We start from the raw sequence: 25,099 nt of genomic DNA, 5'->3' as shown, positions 1-25,099 counted from the left end.
GCAGTGTTCAATGCCTGCAGACGTTTTCGGAAATACCTGCACGGCAAAGTAGTTGGGATAAATACCGACAACACCTCCACCATGTTTTATATCAACCAACAAGGAGGGGCCAGATCGCGTGCGCTATGCACAGAGGCAGTCCGGTTGTGGAACTGGTGCACTGTCAACAATATAACGCTAAAAGCCTCATACTTACCCAATGTCCACAACGTGAAGGCGGACCAGCTAAGCAGGCGCTTTGCGCTCACACACGAGTGGCAGATCCGTGCCGATCTGCTCCGACAAGTATTTCACAAACGGGGTTCCCCAAATTGATTTGTTTGCCACTTACAGCAACAAGCAGTGCCCTCAGTACTGCTCCAGAGTGGGCATAGGACAGGGATCCTTGGGGGACGCCTTCATGGTGCCATAGAAAGGCCCTCTACTCTATGCGTTCCCTCCCACGACACTCATTCACAAGGTTCTAGAGAAAGCCAAAAGAGAGAGAGCACGCATAATGCTGTAGTCCCAACCTGGGACCGACAGCAATGGTTTCCTCTGCTTCTGCGCATGTCATGCCGCCTGCCACTCCCGCTACCGGTAGTGCCGGACCTTCTCATGCAGGCTCAGGGGTCCATAGTGCACCCACATCCTCAAGGACTCTGCCTACAGGCATGGCTAATCCCATGGCTGAGCGCCTTAGAGAGCGCATGTTCGGCGGGAGTGAAACAAGTCTTGGAGTCCAGTCAAAGGACTTCCAGCAGAAGGACTTACGTGCAGAGGTGGAAACGATTCATCTCCTGGTGCTCTTCCAAGCAGTTGGCTCCTCAGGGCGTCCCTATAACTGCAATTCTAGAATGCCTGCTGGAGCTAAAACAAGATGGACTCTCCCTATCCTCACTAAAGGTCCATCTTGCAGCTATATCAGCGTTTCAACACAAAGAGGAAGGGCCAACCATATTCGCCCATCCTATGGTCACACGGTTCCTAAAGGGGCTGGCAAACTTGTACCCCCCTCAGAAACCGCTGTCACCGTCATGGAGTTTGGAATTGGTCCTCCACGCTGTCGGGACCACCCTTTGAACCATTGCCCACGGTACCCTTCTGGTTACTTACCCTGAAAACAACCTTCCTTCTCGCGATTACGTCAGCCCGCAGGGTGAGCGAACTCGCAGCAATAATGGCAACGCCGCCCTGCACAGTATTCTCAAAAGCGGTGATCTTACGATTACACCCGGCCTTCGTTCCAAAGGTTTCCTCAGAGTTCCACATTAACGAACCATTAGTATTACCCTCATTTTATCCTAAGCCTCACAACTCCAGCAAAGAGGCGCAGCTGCACCTGCTAGTTGTAAGGAGGGCATTGGCCTTTTACATAGACAGAACTAAGCCCTTCAGGAAAATGGACAGACTCCTGGTGTCTCTCGCACCCAGGTTGAAAGGGGAAGGCCTAGCCTCACAAAGAGTTTCAAATCACATTGTATCCTGCATAAGACTGTGTTATGAGCTGAGTAAGACCCCTCTGCTAGTTCCGCCCAGGGCTCACTCCACCAGAGCGATGGCAGCATCAATGGCCTTCTTCAAAGGAATCTCATTAAAAGACATCTGCAGAGCGGCGACTTGGTCATCTTACGACATCTTTGCCAAGCATTATGCCATGCACCGGGTGTTGGATGAGGATACATGCTTATCGACAGCAGTCCTATCAAGGGCAAGCTGCACATAAAGCGGACGCCCACCTCCTTAACTGGGGTCACTGCTGGGTAGTTGCCTATTGTGGAGCACCCACGGGGACCACTCGAAGAAGAAAGAGAAGTTACTCACCTGTGTAGTAAAGATGGTTCTTCAAGATGTGTCCCCGTGGGTGCTCCACTACCCACCCGTTCCTCCCTGCTTTGGAGCTCTGTTTCGCGTTTTTCAGAAGCATCCAGGGCGGTTGGTCAAGGAACTGGCGGGGACCAGATCGTGCGAAGGACTGGCGCGCATCGGTGCATGCAAGACCTGACAGAGACTGCTGAAAATTTCCGATCTGCGGCACCGGGGTGAGCCCGACACCTACTGTGGAGCACCTACGGGGACACATCTCAAAGAACCATCATTAATACACAGGCGAGTAACTTCTCTTTCCAAGAGCTTGTCCAACACTGTGTCCAGGCTTCACTCTGCATGAAGTCGCTTATGGGGTCAATGTGCAGTTCTCTTCATTCTCAGTAGATGTTGGTTTTCCTAATATACTTAGAGATGGGCCATGAACCAGAGATTTACAGAAACAGTATCTTGACATTCACTTACGAGACTTAACCAGGAGCTTACCTGGAACAGTAATTGTTAGAAGTCCACAAGGCTACTAAATGAAAATAGAGGAGGTAATTTACCAATGTTTCATGTGTCATGAAATACCGAGGCAGATGGTACTAATCTACTAGCTATGCCATAGTTAAGTGGCTCCCGGCCTTTCCAGACTACTATAGCCATTTCAGGAGTCTGATTTGTTTTGAGTACCACCATGTTTTCTCTCACTTAAAAACTGGCTGCTTACAGCATCAGAGTAAAAATACACAAGTGTCACAGCACGCTATTACTGAAAAATTGCTTACTTTCTCATTTTTACCATGTAATTATAAAACCAAATCACTTGGAATATAGATCCTGTACTTACCTTTTAGCGTATGTCCAGCAGCATTCCCTGTAAGCTGAGCGTTTGTGTGGCCACTCAGGAGAGATTCAAATGCAGTCCAGCTAATTAGGAGAGCGCCCCCAGAGAGGCTTTTATTTCTACTGGTGGTGCACATGCCTTGGTGCACATAATTTTTTTCCTTGTGCATAGATAGAAAAAAATCTGCATATGACTGAAGAAATCAGTGGGAACGTTGTAGAACAATGTAAACAAGTCATTGTTAGATATTTTGTTTGTACATACTTTGCTAGTCCTTTTTATGTAACCTGTGGTAAAACTAGCCCGATATCTAGATGAGTCAATGAACCTCCTTGAAGTCCTCAGTGTTAAGTTAGCCTGTAGTGTAGATGTGACCCTAACTTTATATTATAGTTTGGGCCTATGGGTGTAGAGCAAAGGCAGCTTGGGTGACTTGTTAAACAAGGGGTTAACAAGGCATTTTCTGTGTTTCTGGTGTTTTGAAGATAAACAAACACACCTCTAACATCTTGAAATGTTAATTAAAATCATTCATATGTTTCTACACTCATAACTGTACTTTAAGAAAGTGTTAGACTAAATTGTATTTTGTATTGAATTCTCTGACTTAATGTTCCATCATTGACATTGTTCTGGGAAAAAATCCTTCACTTAGTGTTAAATAGAATACATGTCTAAGATTAGGAAAGAAATTTGTAGCTTGTCCAGTTTGTTTTAAGCTTTTCCAAGCATAGAAGAAGAAGAATATAAAATGTGATCTGTATGGAGCATAATGCATTACATTTATTTTGCTTTCCTTCACAGGCTGGCTTCCTCATTTACCAAAAACTGGAAAGTATGAGTAACTGTGGCCAGAAGCTTTGTTGTATTAAAAAAGGTAAATTGCAAATTAAAAGGATAAAGAATGTATGTGTTTAGTTTTTTTCCCCTCGTAATTGGACGTTGGATTGTTTGGTGTTTACAGAGAGCTGTCAGTGAGAGCATTCCAGCTGGGTTCTTAGATCACCCTGTATCATCTTGTTAGCTAAATGTTTTCCAGAAGGGGCAGTAAGTGACATGCGAGTACAGTCTCATTGTTCTGTGGTGTTTGCTCAAGTTTGGGGGGGGGCGGGGTGGTGCTAGTAAGAGATCTCAGTCTTATATTTACATTTGGTATGCCACACTGTAATAGGGTCAGATGCTTGAATAAACTATTGGCCACCTCACATGCAATTCATGCTGAATCATAGCAGTTTGGTGCCACCTCAACTACTTTGGAGAAAGATGGGAGTACCATAATGTATTCTGCTTCTCATCTTGCCATGGAGTGAGACCTGCGAAAGCTGGGCTTTCTTCTTCATAGCTCAGGTGATGCAAATATCCTGTGGAATACCAGCAAACTTTGAACTTTGGCATTGTCCTAAACACATACAAGATTTTTTTTTTTGGTATATAAGGTTTGTAAGTTTAATGGAAAATGTTACATCTGATTTCTCTGAGCTTGCTTCATTAGAGATCTTGTCGAGGTTTTGTAAAATGCTTGTTCCCAATAGTTCCTATTTAGGTATATAAATACATGCTGAGATTTTTCAGAAGAGCTTATCCCATATTTGCTTGTTCAGAAACAATGAGTTAAATGAAAAACCTTTTTGTTGCTTTTGGCTATGCTGTTTCTAGGAAAAGCCCCATGGAAAAAATTTTATTCTCTTTCTATGTAGGCTGTACCATTCTTGATCACAAAGCTTAATTTCTGTGACTAGTAGATACCTATATTTGCAGCTTGTGCCAGATGCACATGTGTGTTTGCTCACTTTTTACGAGCTGTAACAAATTAAACACCTTTAGGATATGACACTGAAGTCAGTTGGCATACTCAAAGTTGTGTAAATCTTTCTAGGATCAGGGTCTGTGAACACAACCTAAATGTGTGGGCTATTCACTCTGTTAGTAGTCTGGTAGCATGCCGAGGTGATAAGACTTGTTTAAATGAAGCAAGTTTGCTGTCCAAAGAGGCTTAGGTCCAGATTCTTAAAAAACAGGAGCTTAAAGCTAGACTCCTAATTTCATTCTGAGGAACCTACAGAAGTGGCCACATCTCAAAAATGCTGTGATACAGTGTCTTCTGTTGCTTCAAAGTGAAGAGACCCAGGGGAGGTTGATCCTAGATCTCCAATTCCAGCTACGGCAATTTCATAGCTGGAATCAACGTATCCAAGATTGACTTATCTGGCTGTCCTCACTGATGGAGGTCTACAGGAGAAACTCTCCTGTCGACCTTCCTTACTCCTTGAAAGAATGAGGAGTACAGGGGTCGACTCTTGACCTCAGTAGTTCAATTTCATGCATCCCAACTAGGGTAAGTGTAGATGGACCCTTTGAGTGAGGGGGTTGGAGCAAACAATGAATCAGCACAGGGCAGAGAAAGTCTAGATTCAAGATTGTGTGATGAGTGTGTTGGTGTCGGCTTGTGCTTGTGACAATACTTGGGTGTCTATTTCTGTGTCTGTTCCTGCTTGATTGAGTTTCTTTGGCCTGTTTGGCTGGCTCCCACGTGGTTCAATGGAAGGAGCACTGTAAGATCTGCTGCAGGACTGAGTCTGGATGGTGTCGGTAGGGATGGTTTGTTCCAGCTGGGTCCCATTTTCCCCCTGCACTGTGAAGCACCTTATCAGGCTGCTTCTGAAAATGGTACGTAGTCAAAACTAATTATTACCTAAAGCAACCCCAGCTTCTTTTGAGTTAGTAACTCTCTAGTAAGTATTTTTGTATGTGTAGAGAAGAGAAGTGAGTTAATTGTAAATAAACTTCACTGACATTATTTTTACAGATAGGGAGATGTTACCAAATGATGTCAAGAAGCAACTTTCCTCATTAGGTGAAGAAATGATGGAGTTGGCTAATTGTCTTCCCAGCACTTTTGGACATCTTGAGAATACACAGAGGTTAGATGTTCAAATATGTTCCATCTTTTGTCTTTGAATTCCTTTTCAGTGATATGTTCTTTTGTCTGTACTATTGATACCCAATCTGTATATCTATATCTGTATTTACAGAGCCATGTGTTTGTTGTGGTGGGTGAGGGCCTCCTGGGTCCACACCAGACCATGGCATGGGCTGCTAAGTGTCCTTCCTTGCTTGAAGCATATAAGGGATTCTCCAGAATAAACTAGCATAAGTTCTTTTCCTTCTTTCTGCTCTGGGTAAGGGGAGCCAAAGGAAAAGATAAAGGTGATGTGTATCTTAGGCCTCTTTTGGTTACCTCTTTGGGGTTTGGCTGAGGGATAGGGACTTGGGTATCTTTGGTCTGAGCTCAGATCTGCTTCAAGGTCCTTCTTTCGGTAACTCTTGCTTTACATCTGGTCCATATAGTCTGAGGGGTGGCAGGGTTTGTGACTTGTTTTTTGCTAGTCTATCCCCTCTTGCCAGCTGTATCCCTGGCACAACGGTCTTTCCAGAGTCACTCCCTTCCTATTTTAGGATTTTGTTTTTAAATTCCATGCATCCAGGCAGAGAGAATTTTACGGTCTGTCTTGTTTGTGCTGGTTGATCTCATAAGAGCTTGTTGGAGCATCCCTCACAATGTGTAAACCTCCCCACTGCCACCAACACCTTTTTAAAAAAGAAACATCAGTCCATGCAAAAACTTCACTTTTCTACTCAAACACACAAAGCACAACTTTTCCTTGTGTAATAGCAGAGGATTGGTGGCTTAACGCTGCCACCCAGGTTGTGTAGCAATCTGAAATATGCCATGAAGCCTGAGAACCTTACATTGTTGCAAAGCCTACCTTAAGCAATTGCTCAAGTGACCAATGAGTTTTGGATACTTAGTGCAGCTACCCTTCTAATCAGGGAGGGGCATATCTCTTCTTCAGTGTGTTTGGGGATTCGTTGGGTCTCAAGATACGTGGTTGCATAAAATTGATGGTCTTGCACGGATTTTAGTTTATGTAGCTGATTACTAGTTTCTGGTTGCTTCTTGCTGTTCATTGTTTAAATACAATTGTTAAGATCTTGCTAGAAATTGTTCCATTTAGGTTTGGTGCAAAGAGGCATAGGGCAGAATGCTGTCTGCACATTGTTGATACTCTATCACAGGGACATCCAGTCTCTTTAAATGATCATCCATCAAGATGTTTGAGAGTCACAGGCTTACAGTCAAAACTTCAGTTAGTTCTCATATAAATCCAATACAAAAAGCTGTCTTCCTAAAAATTTGCACATGAAAGTTTCTGTACCTTGTCAACTTCCTGATTTCCAGCTGAGTCTGAGATGATCACACAGTACACCAGAATGTCTAAACTGGTCTTCATGACTGATACTTACTGTATTTGTGAGCTGACAATGTTTGTTCAGAGCTATATGCCCTTTCAAAGTGACAGACCTTCTTTGAATGCTGGCTCCTTTGTGTATTCTGTTGTGGGTATACCTGTGCTCCATGTGCCAGAGACTGGAGAATTCTTGCAAGTAGAGTCCACAGGTTCGTGTCTGCGCCTCGGCTCTCCTCTTGCTCTGCTCAGAGGAGAAAGCAGTTAGCCAAATGAGCGCACTTTCAGTTCTTTCTCACCACTACCTGGCCTGAGTTGGAACTGCTGGTGTCAAGAGCAGCGTAACTGCATGATGAAAATCATTTTCCCACGAGAAATGTAAATATTGTGTATTGATTTTTAGTTGAGGAGAATTTTGTATACATGTAAAGATTTTTGTCCAGCTGAGCAACCAAATCTGCATCTGGGAAGTTTTGAGGAACTGGGGAGATTTATTTTGCTACGTAAACAAAAAGCAATCAAGTAGCACTTTAAAGACTAGCAAAATAGTTCATAAGGTGAGCTTTCGTGGGACAGACCCACTTCTTCAGCCCATAGCCAGACCAGAACAGACTCAATATTTAAGGCACAGAGAACCAAAAACAGTAAGCAAGGAGGACAAACTATTTTGTGTACATTTATAAATATGTATATATTTTATATATAAACTATTTTGCTAGTCTTTAAAGTGCTATTTGACTGCTTTTGGTTTGGATAGTGTATAGACTACCCTTTCTGTTGTTGTTTTGCTACGTGTTAGCATTATCGTTAAGTGAAAGAACTACCTTTTTAAAAGCAACTTTTAAGATACATACAATAATAAGTATTTACAGCTTTTTTTAATTCTCCTTTTTTCCCTACTAGAGCTGTAGAAATTTTAACTGATGTGTCAGAAAATATAAGTGCCCTAAGAAACATGTTGCTTGGTGACCCCAACACCCAAGCAGAGATGGGAAGCAGCTGTGTTGCAGCGCCTACGAAATCTGAAGTTGTGTCTTCCATTGTTGAAGTAGAAAAGGCTGAAACACCTGCATTTCCCACAAGACCTCGGGATGATTTAAATGATGACATTAATGATATGTCACTGTGTGTCAGTGGGGGACACCTGAAAGGAGGTGAAATGGAACTCAGTATGCCTGAGCAACAAGATGGGAGTGCAGACAGCAGATCTCAGGAGAATAAAGACAGAGAATGCTTAATGTCACTGGACATTACTGAATATGAACTTCAAATGTTGGAACTTCAGGCCAAGGAAGAAATTCTAAGTGAGGCTGCTGCATTTGAGGTAATGGAGTAAAATCCATACAAATGATGACCATTACCAGGAAAGGTGATCCTACTAGTAATGTACAGAGGGAGTTTAATGGCTTTACTCATAGAGTGACAGTTAATGCATGAGAGAGGAAGAGATTTTGAACTGCTTTTCCAAAGCTGAATGTAAAGCTGTAGCTTGGTTAGTATCAACAAAACCCATCAGTCTCTGAACCTCTCTTTAGCGCTAGTAACTCTTAGCCTTTGTTTCTTCGCTGCCTACCCAAACTCTAGAGTCACTCTTTCTACAGTGAATCTCAAGGGTTAGAGGGCCAAATTCTGCCTTTGGACACACTTCCAAAGGTCCTACTATGAATACTGGATTTGTGCAGCTGTATCACAAGGCACGACCAGGACTACAGAGTTCATAAAATGCAGACTTTTTGCAGAGACTTCTCTTTGATAGGGATAGATTCCTTTTCATTTTTGTAATAGATTTCACTTTATTTTCCTTTGAGTGCTCTGCCTGCATCTTTCTTAAATAGAATCTTATAACTTCTATGGCAATTTGCAATTTTCCCCTAATTTTTTTCTAAACATGTTTTTTTATGGGAAAGGCCAGACAGTTGTTTGGCTAAGAGTTATCTGCAGCTAAAAATTGAACGATTTGTGAGTAGTGTGTCTGTAAGAGTGAAGGAGGGTGGCGTGTTTTCAGTGACATAAAGATTTATTTTGAAACATTCTTTTAGGACTTGTATTCCAGAAGAAATGAACAAAATCTTGGTTGTGTTATTGAAAGTGATGATGAACTGGAAATGGAGATGCTTAAAGTAAGTGCCATTAAGACTTGTTTCTCTCATTGAGATAGTTGCTAGTCATTTTATTTGGGAGAAGAAAGAAGAGAGAGAGTCTGTTTGTTAATGGGGCATGTGTGTGTTAAAGTGGGGGGAGGTTTTCCAGCATATTCTAACATAGTTGACAAAAATCAGAAATCATCCTGTCATGTTTATTCTGTCCCCTCACTCTGGCCCTGATCCAGCATAGCACTTGAGCACATGCTTAAAATTAAGCCGATGAACCATCCCACTGAACTACTCACATAATTAAAATTAATCAGTGCTTTCCTGACAAGCATGTAAGATTGGCCATGCTGGATAATGAACAGAACCTGCCATTTTGTTTGATGTAATATTGCTCAAGGGCACAGAACAAAATGGCAGGCTTTGTTCATATCATTTCCCCCTCATGCAATATAAGTTAACTTTATACTTCCAATTTTCAGTCTGTAGAAGGTGTAGACAATTCTAAAGTCAGTCGAACAGACTCCACTTCCGCTGGAAGCAAGGGAATTGATGGCACAAAATTGCACCTTCCTCCAGATGATGATGAAGATGAAGGCATTGAGGAGGAGGAGGAGGAGGAGACCTGGGGTAAATATTGATTTTACAGTCTGAAGTATGAGTAATAGTTGACAACAACTCTGTACTGTGTGAGGAAGCAGATTCAGGAGGTAGTGTGAAACCCTGGTTGGTTTACAGTAGATGGAGTCACCAGACAGACACTAAAGTTCTGAATTATAGCTTTCAATGAGATCAAAAGATAATTTTGAGACAAATTTTGTCCTTGACTAAGTATAGGTGACTCTTTCTAAACTAAAACTGGATATGTACTCAGACCAAGGCAGATGGTGTTAGAAAACATTTGTCCCAAACTGATGCCCTCTTCATAGCCTGTCTTCCTCTCATCATGTCAGTGTCCCATCTGTGGACCTTGGCTGGTCTGTCTTCAACTGGGTGATTTTGACCCCAAGTTTGAGACCTGGTTATGTGGAGACAAGTTGCGTGGGGAGTGCTGCCAAAGTGAAAATTGGCCTGCCCGACCCTTTGTGCCTGAAATCCTCTCTTCCTCTAGGCTGTCTTCAAATTAACCACCTGACTTGACTTCACCTCAGCTATTTCCCAGGAGTCACAGTTAACTGATGTGTCACAAATAGTAATGGAGAAAAATATGCTAAGATTATTGGTTGGTAGTATTTCATGCAGTTATATAGGTTCCAAGAAATAAGCTTATCAACTTGGCATGCAGAAAGAGATTCATGGTTTTGTTCCTAACAACATTTTTCAATTTGTTGGACTCCACTGTGTGAATCAAGGGTCCAGGAAATCAATCGCAACAAACTTCCTGATCTCTTTGGCTACATCTACACTATGGTGATCCTTCGAAAGAAGTGCTTCCTGAAGATCTCTTCCAAAAAATCTTTTCAAAATATGGCGTCCACACACAAAAAAGCGAATTGAAAAAATCCATCTGATTTTTCATTAGAGTGTGTCCACACAGCCCCTGCTCTTTAGAAAGAACAGGCCAGGGATTGAAAAATCCAGCGCCATGAGGACCGCTGTTTCAAAAAAGGGCTCCTGGGTCATCTACACACTTTTTTTTTTCATGGAAGGATCTCTCAGAAAAAGGTGCTTTTCCTCATCTGGGAGAAGAATGCGGGACTCCAGGAAAAGTGCTGCTTTTTTCCAATTTAATATGAAAAGAATGCATTTTGTGTGTAGACGCAGTGCAGGATTTTTTGAAAAAACTCATTAGTGTAGATGTAGTCTTTCAGTCCATTGCTCTTCACTTCTAGTAAAGCTAAATAGGAATGCATTGTTTTTCCTTCAGATCCTTTGTTGCCTCTACCTAGTGAAGTACAAATCATGTGCTTAAAGAGATATTTTGGACATTCTGGTTTTAAACCGTAAGTGAGTTATCAATTATCATATAATGGATGTGTCCATTTCCTTTCTATTGTTTACTTTATAATGATTTTCTATTGTTGCTTATAATAAACACCACCAACGAGTTTACTGGTATAGAAGACAAGCAAAAATGGCACAAACCCTCCCTTGAAGAGCAGTCATATTAAATTTCATAGTGAAGTACGTATGTAAATGTGTTTATAGAGGAAATACCCTGAGTTCTTGTCATTAAGGTGTTGTTTAGATGATCTTGTTCTAGTGAATTTCAGAATACTTTTCAAAAGTTAATTACTAATTCTTGTCACAGTGAACTTCAAAACTGAGGGTATTTTTAATCTCTCCGTTAGACTCATAGCGTGAAAGAACACAGTGTGGTAATGCACAAAAGACAGTAATAAACAGATTGCGCTACAAACAGTGCTAGTATACGGAAGATGGATTCATAATACATCATCACTGTTATGAAATATTGGTTTTGTATGCGTACTGTAACAAATTATGTAGTAGTTCAGTCATCGGCTTGCAGCAACTACTTGCTTACCTAGTTATCAATAATGTGCATATTTCAGTGTGGCTGTAGCTGGGTTGGTCCCAGGATACTAGTGAAATGTGTGAGGTAGTATCTTCTTTTGGACCAATAAAATATATTCCCTCATTCACCTTGTCTATCCAGTAATGTGTACGAATTCTGCCCACCAAACACCTCTAAGATTTGTTGGTGTTAGATCATTATGTGGTGGTGGTTTCAATATAAACAGAATAAAATAATTCCTGCTTTCTTTACACCTATGCTTAGTCCTAAAATGACTTCAGTGGGACTTCTTGTCAGAGAAAAGCAAGCATGGTTCGGCTGTAAGTAGAGTGTGAGGAGAGAAAGCACACCTAGAAAATTAAGAAGGTGGTTCCAATTGTGGTTTTATTGAGCTCTGATAGTTTTACTTAAGTTGCAGTATTATATGTGTGAATGCCAGATATGTTGTATAGTAGCACATGGTAAAGTTCCCTATAGGCAAATAAAAACGAATCAGTGTGTATTTAATTTCAAGGGTCCAGTGGAAAGTGATCTCTTCCGTTTTAGAAGACAAAAGAGATAATCTTGTTGTCATGGCAACTGGTAAGTACATACTTTGTCATAGGAACTTATGTCAGCCTCTTTTATGATTGCTTTGTAGGAAACATGGTCTAAAAATGATCTTGTGTGAATTTATTGTGTTAAGAAGTACAATAATGGGGAAAGTGAGATGCCAATAGGGTTGTGGGGAGAAATTAGAATTTCAGGTATTTAACACTCCTGTCACTGGTGTGAGGTTTTTAATTTATTTGTTTATTTTTTTAAGGCTATGGGAAGAGCTTGTGCTTCCAGTTTCCACCCATATGCACAGGCGGTACAGGAATAGTCATCTCTCCTCTTATTTCTTTGATGGAGGACCAAGTGCTGCAGCTTAAGTAAGTGACGTCACAGGAGGGCATCATGTTTCTGCTGAAATCTGTCTGTGCTGCATCTGCCATTTGCTGGGGTGTGAAAGGCTGCAGCTTTGACATTCGTTAAGCCTGTTTCCTCTGACCCTCAGCATATCACAGGCCAGAAGCCCTCACCCTTCCAGCATCCAGCCCAATAATTTCCAGTTGAGCCAGAGCAGATCTTTAATGAAATGACATCCAGTTGTGATTCAGAGATACCAAGTGATAGAGAATCCAGCACCTACCCTCTTGCCTTTGCGATCACCATTTCACTCTGTGAATAAAGGGCATTGTGGCTGCATCCATCTCTGTTCCCTCCTGCCACCTGTGACCATCAGAATTCAGCAGTTTCATCCCACGTCTGAATATTTAGCGAACGGCTTATAAATAATGTATTTTTAACATTAAAGATTAGGTTAGAATTAGTTTGCTTAGTAGTAGTTCTTATTTGGGAGCTTCTTTTGTCCAGTGAGCCACCTTCTGCAAATGTTTCCACCTTCCTGCCCTCATGGCAGATACTGAGCCCTTGGGTTTCAAGCTCTGTCTTTTTGGTTGTTGCCCAATTCCCTGGACTGATGGCCAGTGCTGCAGGTGCTACTTCTGCTTGAGAGGATCTCATGGACCCTATTGCTGTTCAGTCTTCAGCTTCTGTTTTACTTGGACCAAAAAATCAAGAGTCTCTCATAAAATGACTCTTGATAGAACAGTAATAGCATCCTTCAGTCTACGTAGACTATGGAACATGCCCTTCATAGTTCCATTTGGCATCCTCATTTGCAGCGTCGGCTGTGACTGTGAAGACACACATGAGAGTGACAGTCCTTGCTGCATCTGTTGCATATGTAATGGGTGTCTGGCAGGTCCTTCCTGTGCTTTCTGTGGGCTTGCTTCTCCTTTGCTAGCTGTCTGATCCTCAACTCACCCTTCTGAAGGCCCTTGTATAGTTCCTGCCTCCATCTGCTGTGATCGTCTGCCAGCTCCTCCCATCTATCTGGCTTGATGTCTACTTCCCTGAGGTCTCTCTTGCAAACATCTTTGTAGCGCAGCTGGGGGTGTCCAGGAGGTCTTTTGCCAGAGGCTAGCTCACCATACAGGATGTCTTTTAGGATCCTTCCATCATTCATCCTGTGGACGTGGCCAAGCCAGCGGAGCCGCCGCTGCCTGAGGAGGGTGTGCATAGTTGGGATTCCAGCTTGCTCAAGGATGGTAGTGTTGGACACTCTGTCCTTCCATGATATTCGAAGGATGCGCCTGAGGCAGCGCAAGTGGAAGACGTTCAGCCTCTTTTCCTGGCGGGCATACAGGGTCCAAGTCTCTCTGCCATAAAGGAGGGTGCTGAGGATGCAGGCTCTGTAGACTTGCATTTTGGTGTGAGTGTACAGCTTGTTGTTATTCCACTCTCTCTCGCTGACTCTGGACAGAGTTGTGGCTGCTTTACCGATCCTCCTGTTTAGCTCAGTCTCCGAGGACAGGGTGTCAGTGATGATGGACCCGAGGTAAATGAACTCGTGGACGACCTCTAATGTGTAGTTGTCAGTGCTGATTGATGGAGAATCAGCAACGTCCTGAGCAAGTACGTTTGTCTTCTTTGGCCTGATGGAGAGCACAAAGTCCTTGCATGCTTTGGAGAACCAATCCAGCAGCTTCTGAAACTGGTCTTCTGTGTGTAACACTACAGCAGCGTCATCTGCGAACAGCATATCTCTGATGAGGGCTTCCTGCACCTTAGATTTAGCTTTCAGCCTTGCAAGATTAAACAGTCTCCTGTCAGATCTTGTGTGCAAAAAGATGCCCTCTGTTAAAGATCCAAAGGCGTGTATAAGGAGGAGTGTGAAGAAGATCCCGAACAACGTTGGAGCAAGGAGGCATCCTTGTTGGACGCCGCTCCTGATGCTGAAAGCATCCGATAATGTGCCATCGTATTGGACGGTTCCTCTTGTGTATTTGTGGAAAGACTGGATCATCTTGAGTAACCGTGGCGGACAACCTATCTTGTGGAGCAGTTTGAACAGTCCATCCCTGCTGACCAAGTGGAAGGCCTTGGTTAGGTCGATGAAGGCTATGTAGAGTGGCTTCCTCTGCTACCTGCATTTCTACTGCAGCTGCCTCAGAGAGATGACCATGTTGACGGTAGATCTCTCTGCGTGGAATCCGCACTGTGATTCAGGATACACCCTCTCAGCAATCTTCTGGAGTCTGCCAAGGATGACGTGAGTGAACAGTTTACCAGTGATGCTTAGGAGGGAGATTCCACGGTAATTGTTGCAGTCGCTTCTGTCTCCTTTGTTCTTATACAAGGTTATGATGTTAGTGTCGCGCATGTCCTGTGGAACCTCTCCCTCTCTCCAGCACAGGCACAGTAGCTCATGTAGGGGTTCCAGGAGAGTGTCCGTGGCACACTTGATTACCTCTGGTGGTATAACATCCTGGCCCAGAGCCTTTCCTACTGCAGTGTTGTCAATGGCTTTCTTCAGTTCATCCACAGTTGGTTCCTGGTCCAGTTCGTCCATTACTGGTAGGAGTTCGACGGCATCGAGAGCTGAGTCGACCACAATGTTCTCGTGTGAGTACAGCTTGGAGTAGTGCTCGACCCAGCGCTCCATCTATTTGGCTTTGTCAGTGATGACTTCACCAGATTTGGATTTCAGAGGTGCCATCTTGTTCTGGGTGGGTCCTAATGTCTTCTTGATGCTCTTGTACATTCCCCTGAGGTTACAAAGTCAGCACTGGTCTGGATGCTGCTGCATAGCTCGAGCCAGTAGTTGTTGGCACAGCGCCTGACCGTCTGCTGTCCTGTGTTTCTGGCTGCTCTGAGCGCTTGCAGGGTATTCTGGCTCGGCGAACGTTTGTACTCCAGGAGTGCAGCGTGCTTTTTTTTTCGATGGCTGGAATCATCTCATTGGAGTTAGCCTCGAACCAGTCATTTGTGTTTCTAGCTCTTCTTCCAAACACCGACAAGGCCGTGTTGTACATTGTATCCTTCAGATGCTGCCATCTGGATGTGACATCGGCACCCGCAGGGTTGCTGCGCAGATTCTCCTCGAGGGTCGCTCTGAACTTTTCAGCTCTCTCTGAGTTAGCCATCTTTCTGGCATCGATGTGGGGCCTTCCAGTTGGTTTAGAGCAGTGCAGCTTCTTGGGAATCACCTTGAGTTTGGTGCAAACTAATGAGGAATCTGTATCGCAGTCAGCACTATGATAGCTGTGTGTCAGAAGGACGTTTTTGAAGTTATCGTGTCTAGCGATGACCACGTCTAGTTGATGCCAGTGTTTTGAGCGTGGGTGTCTCCATGACACTCTGTGCTGTGGCTTGGTTTGGAAGAATGTGTTTGTGATGCACAGATTGTGGTACGTGCAAAGTTTGAGAAGACGTTGACCATTTTCATTCATTTTTCCCACACCGAAGTGGCCTAAGCAGGAAGGCCACGAGTCACGATCGGCTCCAACTCTCGCATTGAAGTCACCCAGAATGTACAGTTGTTCGCGAGCAGGTATTTGCACTGTGGCAGCACTAAGCACATCATAAAACTTGTCTTTTAAAAAACTTGTCAGAACAGTGTATGCTGGATATCTGAGACCCTGGAAGGTCTTCTCTGGACTCCAAGCAGTGATGCGTGAGCCAGAAGTTTTTAAAAGCTGAAGATGGACAAATTCGAGTTGCAATTAAGGCATGGTTTTTTTTAACAAAGAGGGTAATTAAGCATGAGATCAACTTACCTAGAGTGTGCTGACTTTTCCATCACTTGAAGACTAGTAAGAATTGCTAGGTGAAATTTTCTGGCCTGTGTTATGGGGGATAGTCGATTCTGCTTTTAAATTCTATTAATATTAATGTTGAATGTTCTGGATTTTTACTGCTTGCATTTTATATAACCAAAATACATGTGCCGTTGTTTCTTGTAAATAACTAAGATGTAATCTGAAGGACAACTATGCTGGGTTAGTCTCTTCCATCCTGTCCAAACCAGACAGGGAAAAAGCCTTTCCCAGAAATGGAATTTTTGTATTAAGAACTTTATTTATATTTGCTTTTTTCTGCTCCAAAAATCTAGTATTATGTAGATAGGATGCTGGACTGACCAGTCTTGCTTCTCACAGGCACCTGGGGACATATATTAGGCAGAATATGTTTGTCTGCTATCTCGATATTTGTACGGCTCCCAGCAATGTACTATGAGTGTCTGTTTATTCATCACCTGCCCCCTGGCTCATTAGTTTTGCAGTCTGGAGATATTTGATCTCTGTAGTCTCATACATCCAGTAATTCAGCTGTCAGTTTGGATGAGATGCTATCAGAGGTTGAAGTGTTCCAGGGCTGGAACAAATAGAAATGTAAAAAGCAATAAATCACCAGGTCCAGGTGGTATACATCCAAGTGTTCTGAAAGTGCTCAAGTATGAAGGGTTTGAGCTGTTAGCAAAATACTGAATTGCTCATTTAAAACAGCTACTTTATTGAAGGGTAGCAGATTTTGTGCCTGCGTATTTTTAAAGGATCTAGAGGTGACCCAAGTAATTACAGAGCTGTAAGCCGTCGATCTGTGCCTGGTAAACTGGCTAAGACAATAATTAAATAGAGTAGTGTAGAACACCTGAAAGATCATGGCATGAGAGGATCTAAACAGCATAATTTTTGCAAATGAAAATTAAGTCTTATTAGTCTGTTTAGGATTTTCTGAGTTGGTTTGTAAAGTAGGGGTAAATGAGAGCTGATTGACAAGTAGTTAGACTTGGAAAAAACCTTTGGTAAGGTCTGTGAAAAGCAGGTAGTAAAGAGAAGTAGTTATGGGATGAGAAGTAAAACAGTGTGATAGATATGAAACTGGCTAAAAAAAAGGAAAAAGTAATTTCACATGAACAAATCATATCATGCTTTTGCTTTCTTTGTACAGAATGTCAAGTATTCCAGCTTGCTTGCTTGGATCAGCTCAGTCAAAAAATGTGATAGGGGATGTCAAAGAGTAAGTTTTATTACTTTTTAATCTCTCAACTATCAGGTCCTGCATACAGATACTTAAATTGCTGGAAAGAATTTAAAAGAATTTGCTAAATTGGCTGAAGTCATTGTGCTCATGTTAATTACCAGTGAAACATTTGTGAATTTTTCTTCACGTGTTGATTCTGTGGCTCCCCCTTATCATATGGGCCTTTTTGCCATCTGAGTCTGTTGGGCCCTTTGATGCTACATCTCTTACAGCCTGTAGCCAGGGCTGCCAACAGGTTGGTTGGGAGTGAGGACAGTTGCAACAGGGCCCGAAGCTCTGCATGCAGCTCTGAGGGAGCGTGGGAGTGGGGACAGAGCTGTCTGCCCTAAGTCGCAAACCTTCTGCCCTTGGCCCCACACCTTCCAGGGCAGGGGGCCAGGTCCCCTTCTAACCTTGCCCCCAGGCCCATGGTGGCTGTTGGCCCTTTTGCCTATGACAGTGAATCAGAAGGCAATGGCATTCAGCCTGCTCCTGTGCTGTTTTTCTGGTCAGACGTCACCTTTAGCTCTTACTGGTTAGGATAGGTGTAACTTAGCATTAGTTTTCTCTGCTTCATTGGCAGATATTGTTTTCCATTATGGTTGGCTGTTCATGTGACTCTCATTCCATTTTTCTGCCTCATGGCTGAGACAAAAGCCTCAAAGTTTAACCCTCCCCCTTGTGTGCTGAGTTAGTGACTCTTATGGATGGATTCACAAGGCGAAGGCCCTGTCCTCAACAGAAGCTCAGGTTGCCTATTCATCTCTTCCAGCACTTGATGACTTAAAACAGGTGCCTGAAGTTCCATCTCATGGAGTGTTCTGAAGGGTAGTGTAAGATTCTGAGCAGCAGTTCTGCCCCACATATGGGTTTGGGAGTCTGAGCCTGTTCTCAGTCAAAGAAGGGAAGGGAAGAGAAGAGAAAGGAAAGCTTGTGCAAGTTGCATCCAGACCACAAGGCCAACCACTTCATCGACCACTTAAGTTCTGCTCAAGCCGGCTCCCTCACCATCAGTGTCAAGCTGTCATGAGGGGCCTGAATCCCATTCCGCATGTAGTGTTGGGGAACCAGATGGGAGAGAGAGAGGAGTTGTGAGCACAGTGATTTCCTTGACACAATGTCTGAGTCTGACTGCACTGTCAGCCTATGGTGTGCAAGTTCATTTCTTCTTTCTCTTCCTTCCCTTTGTTTCCATTATCTCTACCCTCTCCTTGCATCATCATTTCCTGTCATGTTCTTCCTTCACAACCTCTCCATATTGTCCCCATTTTCGTCTTACCTGAGGCACTGTTTTCATTTCAGCTGAATGAATTGTTTGGGATCTCTTTCTTTCAGTGAATATGATAATATATTTTTCTTTTATTTAGGGGCCACTATAGAGTTGTATATATAACTCCAGAGTTCTGCTCAGGGAACTTATCATTGCTTCAGAAACTTGACCAAACCATTGGTAAGTTGTGATAAATTAACTTTGGGATCTTGTGGGACATTTACTCCTGGGGAATTTTGCACTACTGTGTAATGCAGAATTTACACAGGGTTAATGTTTCCCGCAGGACTTTTTTTCTGTGATTGCCAATAAAATGATTAGCCTATATATCATGTAAAAGATCAGCTACAAAGAACAGGATAACACAAGAATGAGTATATTCTCTTCAGTACTGGCAGCGCAACATGCATTCAGCATTCTCAGAAGTATCCTCAAGAAATGAAAAATAATCAGCATGTTTTAGCATTTGATTTTTTCAGAATATTATGCTTGATAGATGCAGGCAGTATGGTGAGCATTGTGACGAATAAACAGTTTTTCTTACAAACGACACTAATGCACCTAGTGCCCTGAGTGATCATTGCAGCTTCTCAAAATAATTTAAACTTAAAAAAAAAAATTTGACTCCCCAAATTCGTACCCAGTGCTTGTGAGTGGCAAAGAGGTTCCTGAACTCCACTGGAGTCAGTAGAGTTGTGCATGCTTGGTACTTCCTGAGCAAAGGCCCGTAAACTACGGAGTCCTTCATATAACAGGCTGATAAAGGCACTGGCTGGAGCGACATAGTGAAGTTCACACCATAATATGTGATGCATGTGTTACTATTAAGAGTTGCTTTAGAAGGTCCTCTCCCATCAGATTTATCTGTGCTCACATTTCCCTCTTAAAAGTTCTGGAGCAACAGTGGGAATCTCAGGCCTCATATCAGTACCAAGGAAATAAAATTGAAAGTATCTTTAAACACCTACACTTACATTAACGAACTGGCCTGGTCTGTATTGGCATGAAAGGGGAGAAAGGACGCATGCCTTGCTATGTAGAAGACGAGCTAACTCGAGCCACATCTTATGACCAGTGGGTTTGAAAGCCAGAGACATGGCAAAGAGAAAAGGAGAGGAAAGGAAATTTCCCATGACTTCATATGAAATGAGTGAATGGGAAAATGGATTGCCACTGGCCATTAAGCTGGCAGCCATTTTAGAAACCCAAGAAAATGGGTGGTGATTGTCTCTGGGGTGTCTGTGGCTCCCATCTGTGTAGTAGCCGAGGGCTGATCTCCCCTGCTCAGACTTATCACTGTAAAGTTTTAACTTGAGTAAATGAGGCTTATAGTTTCTAGAACATTTCGTATCCTCTCCTAAAACTTTTCTGTTCATAGCATGTGTGTGTGTGTTTGTTTGTTTTTTTTCCCCCTAGGTATCACACTGATAGCTGTCGATGAGGCTCATTGCATATCAGAGTGGGGGCATGACTTCAGGAACTCATTTAGGACTTTGGGTTCATTAAAGAAAGCACTACCCTTGGTGAGGCTCCAGGGTATATTTAATTTTAAATAAGATAAATGGAAGCGGTAAATTATATTTAAAAGTACATTTTTCTAGTAGGTTTAGGATATTTCTATCTGAAATTGTTCTTCTTTTGACGTGCTTGAAACATTGAGACATTTGAATGAAACCAGAGTGCACACAAGATACATAGTGTGTCTTGAAACACCCTGTGCCATGTAAGTTAGCTTGGCTATTTCTCAAGCCTTCATAGTGCTGAAATATGCTTTCAGATATACACACCTACATGTCCTATTTAAATTCAGAGGAGATGAAATAGTGTGTTTACATCTGATGGAAGAACTTGAGTTATAATGTATTGCCATTTAAATTACTGCAGTGAAGAGCTGTTAATATGTGGATCCTTAGTGAGCTTTTGCAGCTTTTCTGGAAGAGGCTTTATGGGGAGGATACTGGTCTGTGTGTAGGCACTTATATCTGGAACTCCATCATTTAAGCAGGATTAGGGGTTTTTTTCAACTTGGGTTTTAGCCTTAAAACACCTTAGTCATTATGGCACCATACTTTCAAATTTGTATACCCTGGAGTTTTGGGTACTCAGTGGTTTTGCAAATTAGGGCATTTATTTAGGTGATAAAATACAGACTTAACTGCCAAATTTTTCAAAAATAGGAGCTTCTATCTGGGTGCCTACATGTAGACTCAGAAGGCTGAGTGGGATGTTGAAAAGCACTCCGGTAATTTAGAAGCACGGGTCTCATTGACTTCTAGTTACATGGGTATCTTTGAAAGTCCTAATCACAGGTAGCTAAAATATGGGCTTTGGAGCCTAACTTTTGGCTCCAGTTACTGAAGATCTGGTCCTAAGGTACTTAACCTTAGGTGCTCATATTTGAAAATTAGTTTAATCCTATTGAAAATGTGGTAGAGATAATTGTCCGAATCCAGTTTGAAGAAATGTGTTTAAATATAACTTTTTTCCTCTCTGCAGACAGGTGAATGTCAGTTTGGTTTTTTTTGGTAAGGATCTCTACAATATATCTCTTTGAGACAATGCGAAGCTCGAAGAAGTATAATATTGTCTCTGTTCTTGGGACAAAGGCTATTGGATTTCTAGTCTCATCCTGTTTTAAATGTCAATCCCAATGAAATAAAAAAGCAAGAATGAGTGGTTTCAATTTTTGTTCTTTTCCTTCCATCATTTCTCTCTTTGTTTCATTTCAGGTTCCTATCGTTGCTTTAACTGCAACAGCAAGCCCTTCAGTTAGAGAAGACATAGTGCGTTGTCTAAATCTAAAGAATCCTCTGGTCACATGTACTAGCTTTGACCGACCTAACCTATACTTAGAAGTTAGACGAAAAACTGGCCATATCCTTCAGGATTTAAAGCAGTTTCTTATTAGAAAGCAGAGGTGAGGCTTTTCTAGACATGGTGGCGTTGTTATATCTCAGATATTGTCAAAGGAGTGCGTGACTGGGAGTCAGAACCAAGAATCACAAAGTGATTCTCTTTCTGGTTCTGCGAAGCCCTAGGCAGATTGTTCCACGTGTCTGCCTCTTTCCCCCTCCACCTTTTGTGTTGGCTAGTTAAGATTTTCATAGTGTGGTGTTACGCTCTTGCTGTGTTTGTATAGTGCCTAGTACATATAACCACTAATCTTGGTCTTGGTATAATGCAAATGCTAATATTTGGCTGTACAGTGGATTATTTTCTAAGCCACAAAATATGGCAAATAAGGCTAGATTATGCACAAGTTTGAAATCGGTGTAAAGATTTTCATTTCTAACATTTGGTTTCATTTCCCAGCTGCAGACAAAAAAAAAAAAACCAAATGTGTTTCCGAACTGGTCTTCATGTACAGACATTCTCTTCCTTTTTTACTGACTTACACAAACACCAACTTGAAACCATAATGCATATGTGGGGTGGGAGGGAGAGATTGGGTTTCAGTGGCAGTCCTTTTAGTTGCTGATGGGTCACTACTCTTCTGTTGTGATATACTTCATGATATTCTGTTTTCTGAACAACATGTAGCTCTGTATTTATGTATATTTCTGTTTGGTTATTATACTTTTACTTTCCTGGGAGAGTTGTTTTGTTTCAGAGGGCACCATGGCTGGAAAGAGGGCAAACAGAATGTGAGAGCTGTTGATATGGGGTAAAGGGTGCCAGACTGAGTGAGCTTGAAGGAGGGGTTGTTCAGTGGGTGGGTTGGAGCAAGGGAGCGTACCTGTAGATGGGGATTGGGGTTGGGAAGTATGCTTGGTACAGAGAAGGGGAATAGTAACAGAAAGGTAGCTGTGTTAGTTAGTTAGTTAATTGAGAGAGGAGGGCAGCAGACTGGTTGCCACTGTGAAAAGATTTTCCAAAGTTCTTAGCTCTTTTTAAAAATGGTCAACACCCGTTATCATAGCAAATGTATCGGAAAATAGCACAATGGTGCTCAGAAGAAGTGCTTGGTGGAACAGCACCCATGAGTTGTAATGTGACAGCAAGATATGATACTGGAAAAATCTTTAAAATCATTCAGGTAACAAATACTATGGGAATGAAAGAGATTTTAGCTCTTCTGAGTGGCTTTCTGTCTGACAAAAGTCTCACCCAGGCTAAGAGATCCTTAGCTGGTGTCCATTATTATAGCTGCAGTGATGTCTGCAGAGTGATTGCAGTTGGGTCGGCTAGATATCTGCCTCCTGAGAGAGACAATATTAAAAACAACTGTGAATAAGAAGAATAATGCAGATTTTAAAGCTTCTAACACCCCGGTTAATGAAGACTTTCTGCAAAATCTATAGCCTGGCAGCCCTTAGTCTGTCAACTCACATGTTGAACTTGTGGTTCAAAAGTGACCTCCTTATCATTTCCAGCACATTTACCTATTATATTATTTTCCTTAGCTCTACATATGAGTTTGAAGGACCCACTATTGTTTATTGCCCTTCAAGGAAGACCACTGAACAAGTAGCTGTTGAGTTGATGAAATTAAATGTGTCCTGTGGCACGTACCATGCTGGCATGGGAATCAAAGCAAGGAGAGATGCTCATCACAGGTTCATGAGAGATGAAGTTCAGGTATGAATGTGCAGTACAGGACTTTGTTCTTTAGGAAGTGGGTGAGACATGTAGAGCCTGAGAGGATTTTGAAATATCAGTCTGTTTTTCACATTTACTTTATACCTTTCATATACTCTGTCTTCTTCATCCTGTCTGTGGGGACAGTGACATATGTCATTTACTTCATAAGGATCTTAAACATATACTTCATCCTAACCGACTTCAGTCTTTCCTGTACGTACAATCTACAGGGGATAAGTGGGAGTGACTTTTCTCATGCTGATGTGCAGTCATTCCGTCACACACATCACAATAACATTGCAGGAAGTGGAGAATATTCCACACCACTCTTCTGTAACATTCTACTTTGGGCTGATTTACTGGCTAGATTGTGGATTTTCAAATGACTCATATTTGGCTCTTTTGTGTATGCTGAGCCTCATTGACACATATTCTTTCTCATGTCTTTCTAGGAAAAAAACAAGGTAAGGGACCCATTTCTATCCATGATATTATTTTGAAACTAATAATGTTATCCTCAGGTTTTGATTAGTTTCAGGAAGTGTGGAGTATTATTTTACTTATATGCCATGTATTTCTGCAGAACATAAGATGATCATGTTGCCATGGGAAATAATGAGGAGGCTATAGAAAATTCCTCATGAATTGTTCTAGTTTAATTAATGAAATTTCTGATTTATTGTGGTTGTGTGCTGTGATGGTTGAGCCTACAACTTCATCTAAATTGAGCTTAACTGTAATATGTAAAAGTTTGTAGGACATATCAGTAACCTATAATAAATGTTGATGGGGGGGGAGTATGAAAAGGAGGCAGAATAACTTCATTAGTCTAAACAAAAAGGCCAAGCTGATGTTATTCAAAGGCTACATCTACACTTAACATTGAAGATCGACCAGTCCGTTGACCCTGTAATGCCTCGCGAGCTGCAAGGAGTAAGGAAGGTTGATGGGAGGAGCACTCCTGTCGACCTTCTGTAGTGAAGACAGGCATGGAAGTTGACAGCTGCAAAGTTGATTTTTGGTATGCAATTGGTGTACTAGAAATTGCGTAGCAGCTGTCAACCTTCAAGGTAAGTGTAGACACAGCCTCTAGCTGTGTTGAAATTACTCCTGTTAAAAGCAGCAGATCTGGAGCTGAAAGTTAATGAGCCAAAGTTGATATGTTTACTGTTAGGCCTAATTAGTAGGCAGAGTATTGGAGGCGGGGGCTATTTCACCCATTAGTCCCTTTTTGAATCTTTAAAAGAAAGAGATGTTTTAGAGGAACGTATGGAGAAAACAGAAGCTACTGAAGCAGGTTTCACTGTCCTAGCTGCCACCCACATTACCTGTTGGGTCCCTTGGCCTTCCTTATTTTGATCCTGAGAGGTGTCCTGATGAGAATGGGCCAGAGAGGTAGCAAACCAGCTGACACTGCCATCCTCATCAGCTCTTGCTGTGTGCCAAATACCACCTTGGTACCATCTGAGACTGCTAAGCAGAAGGGGTGGGGAGTCCTGAGATTAGACTTCAGCAACTGTGATACCCCCAGCCCATCTGAACTACAATCTTTTGTTCCCAAAACATACAATTATTACCATCTTTGATCCTGTCCAAGAGATTGTCAAATAATGAGAGGAAGGAGGGTGTTTTCCTAGAAAAATTGTTTCAGCTACACAGAAAGGGAATAAGAGATGTGAAAATGAAACATTAGTTAACACTTAACTTTTCAAAAGCTTTAGTGGTTTTTCCTTTTCTGTCTCTTTAGTAAAAAGTTTAAAAGATTTTTAATCGTTTATTTGCCATGGGGCCATACAAGCTGCAGTCACTTGCATTTTAAGCCCTGGACTTTGATGAAAACTGTTTGACAGTGACTGAGTGATGTTAACACCCTTTGTGCATATATCACATCTAAATTAGTACAATAGT

General features: G+C 42.2%; 1 protein-coding gene across 9 annotated transcripts in view; it reads left to right on the top strand.

Annotated features, from left to right (window-relative positions):
• Positions 1-25,099, top strand: part of WRN (WRN RecQ like helicase) — a 97,425-nt gene that overhangs the window by 29,621 nt on the left and 42,705 nt on the right. For all 9 annotated transcript variants that reach the window (XR_012645491.1, XM_074993833.1, XM_074993837.1 and 6 more), the window contains exons 7-19: positions 3,440-3,512; positions 5,442-5,556; positions 7,786-8,206; positions 8,922-9,002; positions 9,455-9,602; positions 10,840-10,915; positions 11,963-12,030; positions 12,254-12,362; positions 17,269-17,337; positions 18,708-18,790; positions 20,027-20,133; positions 21,340-21,527; positions 23,014-23,188. Coding sequence is in view for 8 of the 9 variants with exons in the window: in XM_074993833.1 (XP_074849934.1) it covers positions 3,440-3,512; positions 5,442-5,556; positions 7,786-8,206; positions 8,922-9,002; positions 9,455-9,602; positions 10,840-10,915; positions 11,963-12,030; positions 12,254-12,362; positions 17,269-17,337; positions 18,708-18,790; positions 20,027-20,133; positions 21,340-21,527; positions 23,014-23,188 (1,713 nt within the window). In the remaining variant the exon portion in view is untranslated. The remainder of the gene's footprint in view (positions 1-3,439; positions 3,513-5,441; positions 5,557-7,785; positions 8,207-8,921; positions 9,003-9,454; positions 9,603-10,839; positions 10,916-11,962; positions 12,031-12,253; positions 12,363-17,268; positions 17,338-18,707; positions 18,791-20,026; positions 20,134-21,339; positions 21,528-23,013; positions 23,189-25,099) is intronic.

This window comes from Carettochelys insculpta, chromosome 4 (genome assembly GCF_033958435.1).
Source record: "Carettochelys insculpta isolate YL-2023 chromosome 4, ASM3395843v1, whole genome shotgun sequence".
In the NCBI taxonomy this organism is placed as follows: Eukaryota; Metazoa; Chordata; order Testudines; family Carettochelyidae; genus Carettochelys; species Carettochelys insculpta.
The sequence above is the reverse complement of the archived record's forward strand: the minus strand, read 5'-3'. Positions and strand labels throughout refer to the sequence as shown.